The 8,656-nt window shown below is 41.5% G+C and overlaps 1 protein-coding gene across 1 annotated transcript in view; it reads right to left on the bottom strand.

Moving 5' to 3' along the window:
* Positions 1 to 1,305, bottom strand: part of LOC308074147 (isthmin-2-like) — a 40,667-nt gene extending 39,362 nt beyond the window's left edge. Inside the window, exon 1 of the mRNA XM_080413479.1 lies at positions 313 to 1,305. Within this exon, the coding sequence (XP_080269605.1) occupies positions 313 to 441 (129 nt within the window). The 5' untranslated portion in view covers positions 442 to 1,305. The remainder of the gene's footprint in view (positions 1 to 312) is intronic.
* Between the last annotated feature and the right edge of the window lie 7,351 nt (positions 1,306 to 8,656).

The raw sequence follows: 8,656 nt of genomic DNA, 5'->3' as shown, positions 1-8,656 counted from the left end.
TTAACATTGATTTTACAATATATATTGGGGTCCCAGAGATAGAAATGCCATTACATGGGGGTCTGTAGCCTAATGCATGTCAAACTGGGGGGTCCTTAAATTACAATGATAGAGAATCACTGCTAGAGCCGTACAAATCTTCTCTTATGGGGGTCCCTGGCTTATCTCTACAAATGGGGGTCCGCGGGCTAATAAGTGTCAATTTGGGGGTCCTTGACATGAAAAAGTTTGAGAACGACTGGCCTACAGTACTTGAGTATATGTACTTAGTTACTTCACATCACTGTCCACAAATAAATAAATGATTTTTACCTCGAGTGTATCGACGCTCCTGGTGGGAAAGCCCTGGATGGTCAGGACCCTCAGAGCCAGGATGAGAAGAGAGAGAGACCCCCAACTCACTGCCCGGTGGTCCCACCTCATCCCCCTCATCCTCACCATGACGGGACAGCAGTCTATAGGGCTTTGAGATCGATTTAAAATCCACAAAAAAATGTGTCCAGGATGAAGAAACAGATCAGATCCTCCTTTATGAAGTTCAAGCCGTTATCCTGGAGGTGGTTTGTCCAGAGATGAAGAGGTGTTTATAGAGGAACCTGCAGAGATGTTCTGTCTGTCTCCTCCTGTGAAGAATCAGATGTTTCCTCTGCGCTGTCAGGAGGACTCGTGTGAAAATAGTGCGCGTTTGCGTGCGTGCGTGCGTCCCCACCGTGCGCTCCTCCAGCGCCGTGGTCAGTGGAGGAGATCTGGTGTGGCGTGGAGATCTTGGTGCGTGGAGAGATCTGGTGCGTGCGGAGATCTCCACAACACTGGCGTCGTTTCAACTGGATCTGCTGTCCTGGTGAAGATCTGCTGTCATCCTCATCCTCCTCCTCCTCCTCCTCCTCCTCCTCCTCATCAAGTCATTACATCCCAGCCTATAAACCAGATAACAGGGAGAGGAGGAGATCCGTTATTCCTTCTTGGATCCACTACGTTAATCTCTCCACACAGATCCGTTAACGCATTGAAAGTTAAAGTGATCAGGTTCTCCAGGTCATTAGACTGTAGATGACAGGAGTTTGTTCTAAACCTTTTCCAGTTGAAGAGCCACTCGAGGTGATCAAAAATAAATCCTTTAGATGATCAGAATGTAGATGTTCTTCTCTTTATCTTCTCCAGTCTTTAATAAAGCATCATAACGTAGATGCTCTTCTAAAGTCCTCTCTCTACCTTCTCCTCCTCCAGTCTTTAATAAAGTAGATGTTTAGTTCTCCTCATGAAGCTTCAGACACAGAGACGCGTCTGAATGAGAAGCTTTTAGGATCCTTTACATTCCGGACCGCAGCCTGACGTTGAATGACAGCCGTGTGTGTGTGTGTGTGTGTGTGTGTGTGTGTGTGTGTGTGTGTGTGTGTGTGTGTGTGTGTGCGTGAGTGCGTGCGTGCACGTGCGCGTATAAGTGTGTGTGTGTGTGTGTGTGTGTGTGTGTGTGTGTGTGTGTGTGTGTGTGTGTGTGTGTGTGTGTGTGTGTGTGTGTGTGTGTGTGTGTGTGTGTGTGTGTGTGTGTACTGTGTGTGGCTCTGTTATACGGTTCTCCTGCTGCTTTAAAGAGGTCCCTCCTCCCTCCACCTTCACTGATGACGCAACGGAGGGAGAGCGGGGGGAGGGGGGGGGGTGTTCAGGGGTCGCAGGGGTCCATCATCAGACTAGAAGGACAGATAGAACCCAGTGGTTCTCTACAGGATAGGTGGCTCCAACATGTAAAACTGGATGTTTTGTCCAAAATGTAAAAAAAAAAAATATTTGAAAAATGGTCCAAAGTAATGTAAGTTATACATGTGATGGTACATAATAATAATAATACAAATAAGTAATATAAAGTATACATGATGTGAACAGGCACGGTACATCATTATAATAATAGTAATAATTATAATAGATGTAATAATAATACAAATAATAATGTAAAATATATGTGAACAACATGCACGGTAGGCCTACATCATAATCAGACTTAATTTTATCCTTCAACTTATTGTTTATGCCCCAAAATGACTGGATAGGCTATACAGGTTTTGTAGCAATTTGTTGCAATTGTAAAAACATTAGACCTTAATCATCAAATATTTAAGCATGTTCTAATCATGTATACTTTAAAACATTTTTTTTTAAATGTAATTTAAGAAAATAGCTAATTTTACATGTTGGTGCCCAGATGTCCCTGGTGCCCAGTGTGCCCAGTCTGCCCTCTGTTACCATGCTGACCAGATTAGACCTGATATTTTCATACAAAGTTGGAGGGGAAAAAATTAATTTTTTTGAATATTTTTGAAACATTTTAACAACTCAAATCTTCTCCGTGGGCAAATACTGTACATATTAATTTGGGGGTTCTTGTCATAGGAAAAAAAATATGAGAACCACTGAAATAGACAATATTTTCAGTGTAAATCGTGTTGCATTGTGAGCTTGTCGATCTGCAAAAGCTTTCCCCACAATACCGATGCTGCTGTATTTGAGTTGGGGTGAGTGACCACTCAGTGCATTGACCAGTAAAAACCACTGACCCTACAGTACTAGGCTGTCATTGAAACAGATTAGAACTGACTGTGCTGACCTCTAGTGGTGAACATTGGCATTGACACCGAGTTTGTTTGCAATAAGCAGGAGGATAGATTATTATTTATGTTTTTAATTAAGCAATACCACGTTATGAAAATACTCTATTACAAGTAAAAGGCCTGTTTTCAAAATGATACTTACAAAAGTACAAAAGTATTGGCATCAACATAATACAAATACAAAGCAAAAGTACTAAAATGTTTCAAAATCTGTCAAATTTTTCTAAAATAGCTGACACACGGTGAGCTTGTAGATCAGCTATTTTCGAATAGCCAAAGTATATTTTGTAATACATCTAATTTATTACCTAAATATCCAAATATGCAAAGTAACTTGTAACTACAGCTGTCAAATAGGCCTAACTGTAGTGGAGTAAAAAGTACAATATTTGCCTCTGAGATGTAATGGAAGTACAAAGGATCAAAACAAATCAAGTAAATGTACCTCAAAATTGCACTTAAGTACAGTACTGGAGTACATTTACTTAGTTAAGTTACTTACCATCACTGGCAATAAGATGATGTGAACTATGAAGAAGTGCTAAACTTGACACCTGTAGACTCCTTTTTATTAGTGTGGTGTTACCATTCACAACTCTACTGTAAACACTGTTACTGTCTCAAAGACATTCACAGGCCCAAGATTAACAAAGAAAACAACCCATTAACAGTGGTGGAAAAAGTACTCACATGTTTTACTTAAGTAAAAGTATCAATACTGCAATGTAGAATTACTCTGTTACAAGTAAAAGCCCGGAATTCAAAATGTACCTGACTAAAAGTACAAAAGTATTGGTATGAAAATGTACTTGAAGTACCAAAAGTGGAACATGCTCGTTATGCAGAATGTCCCATTTCACAAGTTTTCAAATGTATAAAATGTATAAAAATCCTTCGAAAATAGCACATCTACAAGCTCACGATGCATTGTGAGCTTGTAGATCTGCTCTTTTCAAATGTCCGAAATGTATACAGTTGGAATTCTGTTGGAAGATAGAAATTAGTCTCCTCTAAGACATGATAGCTTCATAATTTGATGAACGGCAGCAGTTCCGTTAGGAGACACAAAGAGTCTCCTTTGTGTCTCCTACCGGAACCGCTGCCTACCGGTCCGCTGCTCATCAAATTATTGCTTTAGGAATAAGACAAAAACAAACAATATCCATAAATTCAAGCCTCCATGGGGTGACAATCGATAGAAGAAAATACATTTTGTGGGTGAACTATCCCTTTAACTCCTGCTGTGCCTGCATTAGTACAGAGAACATTACAAACGACTCATCAATAGTGCTGCACTGAGGAACATGCACACGCACACGCACACGCACGTGCGAGTGGGACACACATTGGTTTTGTTTTCTTTTGTTTGCAGCTGCCATGGACATGGAGGAGTCAGGTTTGTGTCCCTCAAGCACAATACAAATTATAGAAACAAATGATGAAATCAACAAATACGTCTGCTTTTGTAAAATGTGTATCGATACAATCGGACAGAATGTGAGCGATGACACCACTCATCCTCGCTCATGTAGCACAGTGGTTCAGGACCCCCGGGGGGGAGGGTCCCCACATGATTTGGGGGGTCCCCACATGACAGTGCAGTGACAATTAAAGGACTTTTCAGACCTTTTTAATACCTAAAAAAAAGAAAAGAAAAAGACCATTACTGCATCAGAAGTAATCAACAAACTATACTATAAAAAACCCGTCAAACATTGTCCAAACTGTCAAATAATATAAGAAAGAGGCAAAACATTTTAAAATAGCCGATCTACAAGCTCACAACGCCTCACTGCGTGCGTTGCGGCACTATAAGTGACGCACTGTGAGCTTGTACATCTGCTATTTTTGAATAGCCAACGTATAACTTATGGATAAAGGGGTTACAATGATTGTGATGCCGTATTAAAACATTTTGCTTAATGTTTTTCAAAATAGTAAAAAAATGGCAAAGAGGTTTAGGCATAGAGCACCGAAGTCTGACGTAATTTACACATCCTAGGTTTGTCTACCTGGTTCGCGGTTTTCGATCCCCGTTCTGAATTCCCATAGACGTGTTTAATATCGCGTCAAATAAGAACTGTGTTCCCAAAAAAAAATAATGATCCCGGCGGTTTGACTCTTATGGATATGAAGCATCGACTGACGGTGAGAAAACACTATATTACTTCCACCGAATTGGTTAAATTTTCTCCAGAAACAGACTGTATCAAATATGAGTGACTGACTATCATAAACGACACAGAACCTCCTCCCTGACAATATCGCCGAGACAGTTTGTTTATTTTTGGACCACAATTCTTATATGAGACGATTCTAAGATGACCCAATGTTATTCTCCATAGAGACATTACTTTACGAACCAGGGGATGAACGAGTGACGTCAGGACTTCTGTAGTCTATTAAGGGGCGTGGCTAAGACAGGGCCATGTTGCCACTCTGCACTTACTGTTTGTTCTGAAAAGCATTATGGTGTGATGCATCATGGGTAGTATGGTGTGACTGTCACTCCTTCATGGGTCTGTGAGACAAAGATGACATTCCCTCCAGGAAAGCATCTGTGTCTTTTAATTTTAGATTTCTTTGGGCTATTAAAAAATTAGCAGATCTACAAGCTCATGAGCTTGCTTTTTTTTAATTGTGAAAATGTGTTGCAAATCTTTGTATATATATATATATATATATATATATATATATATATATATATATATATATATATATATATATATATATATATATATATTTACATTTGTAACTCAAATCTTTGCTTCTGGGGGATTCTAATGTCTTCTAAATCCTAACTATTAGGATTGTTGCTATAATTAGTGGTTCTCAAACTTTTTCATGTCAAGGACCCTCAAAATGACCCTCAAAATTTGGTTGCGGACCCCCATCGCAAAATATTTCGTTCCAGGGACCCCCAGAAGCAAAGATTTGAGTTACAAATGTTTGCTTGAAAAAAACATGTATTCATAACTTTGCGCAAATGTTCACGATTAAAATAAAATAGCAGATCTACAAGCTCATTGCGCGGCACTCGGTGCCGTGCTATGAGCTTGTATACCCATGTATATGAGCTTGTATACCCTTGTATATGAGCTTGATACCCATGCATCATGGGTAATATGGTGTGATGCATCATGGGTAATATGGTGTGACTGTCACTCCTCCGTGGTTCTGTGAGACACAGATGACTTTAGTGTTGACCTGGTGACCTCTAGTGTCTCTGAGGCTCTACATTGTTCTCCCTGTGCTCCATTCATTCATGTGACTGTTTACCTTGTTTACTTAGTGAACTAGAGCCGTGGTTCTCAACCTTTTCAGGCTGTGACCCCCCAATATAATCATATTTGAACTGAGGACCCCCCACAATAACCAACATAATCATATTTGAACTGAGGACCCCCCACAATAACCAATATAATCATATTTGAACTGAGACCCCCACAATAACCAATATAATCATATTTGAACTGAGGACCCCCCACAATAACCAATATAATCATATTTGAACTGAGGACCCCCTACCCTGACAAGCACTTGGAATTATAAGAACTGAGCCGATCTACAAGCTCACTACATCTCGCAACGCGAGTCGCTGTGAGCTTTAATGTCATCTGGGGACCCCTAAAAAAAATCATGTGGCGACCCCCCTGCGGGTCCCGACCCACAGGTTGAGAAGGCACTACATTGTCTTATTTATGTGAGCGTTTACATTGTGTTTGTTTACCAGAGGTCATGTTGGTTGACCAGAGGTCATGTTGGTTGACCAGAGGTCATGCTCTAACACGTGTCCCTGATGTCTCTCTGGATAACACTGTTTGGTTAAAACGCCTACAACATCGTAAACTGTTCATTTGTCTTTTATTCTAGGAAAACAACAACAACGCCCCCCAATCAGCCTTGATAATGTTATCAACGTTTCTCTTCAAGTAAAAGGCCTTATAGTTTGTGATGAAGTACAGAGTAACACATTTTAAACAGAATAAAGATATAGAATAAAGAATAAAAACGGAATAGAACTCAAGAGGAAAATATGAGGATAGGATACTACACATTTTGACATGATCCACACAAGCCTTAGTATGGGTAACTAGACAACAAAAACCACTCTAAATTGTCAGAATGTTTGCGATTTGGGACTTAATGTTTTAAGAGGAAGAAAACTGATTCAAGTATCTATGCTTAACTGCAATGAAATAGCACTTACTGTACTGTCAAACACAAACTAACACATGTTAACATCCTGGATCAGTGGTGTAAAGTAACTAAGTACATTTACTCTGTACTTAAGTCAAATTTTCAGTACTTTCACTTCTACTCCACTACATCTTAGAGGCAAATATTGTACTTTTACTCCACTACAATTATTTGTCAGCTTTAGTTTAATACTAGTTACTTTGTAGATTTAGATTATTATTACAAAACATATATTAACCACTTCAGCCCTATATACATTTCGGCCAAGAAAGAAAAGTCGCATCTGCTATTTTCAAAAGATTTTCATAAATTTTATACATTTGAAAACTTGTGAAATGGGACATTCGGCATGATGAGTACTTTTACTTTTGGTACTTTGAGTACTCAAGTAAATTTTGACTACCGGACTCACCCTTGTACCGGAGTATTTCTAAGTTGCAGTATTGATACTTTTACTTAAGTCAAAAAATGTGAGTATACTCTTACCACCACTGTCCTGGATGATCTGATCCACAAACATAAGTATGTATATTATAATGTACATGGAGACTCACTGGTCCGTCTTCCAACTCTTCTCTCATAAGAGACAGAGGAGGATCTGACAGCTCTCCTCTCCTTGTTAAAACTGTGTGAAACAAACAGAGAATACTCTCCATGCAGAGCAGCCATATTGGAAACAAACTGGGCCTCTTCCTTACTTCCTTCACAGGTGTTACCAATGATACTGATGAAGGCTCTGTTCCATTTAGTGTAGCACAGTGGTTCACAAACTGTTTTGTATTTATTCCAAGGACCCCCATAACTCAGAGAGTGTACACATGGACCCTAACGGATCCATTTGGTTCCATGTGTACACTCTCAGAGTTACAGACCTGTACGGGTCCATTTGGTTCCATTTGTACACTCTCAGAGTTACAGACCTGTAAGGGTCCATTTGGTTCCACGTGTACACTCTCAGAGTTAATCACCCGTAACCGTAAGGGTCCATTTGGAACCCCCTCGAGGAACCATGAGGGTCCCTGGACCACACTTTGAGACCCACTGGTGTAGCAGAGTGTTTCCAGTGAGTCATCACCCTGACTCTGACCCTGACTCTGACCCTCTGACTCTGACCCTCTGACTCTGACCCTGACTCTGACCCTCTGACTCTGACCCTCTGACTCTGACCCTCTGACTCTGACCCTGACTCTGACCCTCTGACTCTGACCCTCTGACTCTGACCCTGACTCTGACCCTCTGACTCTGACCCTCTGACTCTGACCCTGACTCTGACCCTCTGACTCTGACCCTGACTCTGACCCTCTGACTCTGACCCTGACTCTGACCCTCTGACTCTGACCCTGACTCTGACCCTGACTCTGACCCTCTGACTCTGACCCTCTGACTCTGACCCTGACTCTGACCCTCTGACTCTGACCCTCTGACTCTGACCCTCTGACTCTGACCCTCTGACTCTGACCCTCTGACTCTGACCCTCTGACTCTGACCCTGACTCTGACCCTCTGACTCTGACCCTGACTCTGACCCTCTGACTCTGACCCTCTGACTCTGACCCTGACTCTGACCCTCTGACTCTGACCCTCTGACTCTGACCCTGACTCTGACCCTCTGACTCTGACCCTGACTCTGACCCTCTGACTCTGACCCTCTGACTCTGACCCTCTGACTCTGACCCTGACTCTGACCCTCTGACTCTGACCCTGACTCTGACCCTGACTCTGACCCTCTGACTCTGACCCTCTGACTCTGACCCTGACTCTGACCCTCTGACTCTGACCCTCTGACTCTGACCCTCTGACTCTGACCCTCTGACTCTGACCCTGACTCTGACCCTCTGACTCTGACCCTCTGAC

Source organism: Gymnoscopelus braueri (assembly GCF_963280865.1).
Source record: "Gymnoscopelus braueri genome assembly, chromosome: 19".
Lineage (NCBI taxonomy): Eukaryota > Metazoa > Chordata > Actinopteri > Myctophiformes > Myctophidae > Gymnoscopelus > Gymnoscopelus braueri.
Note: the sequence above shows the minus strand (reverse complement) of the source record. Positions and strands in the feature narration are given on the sequence as shown.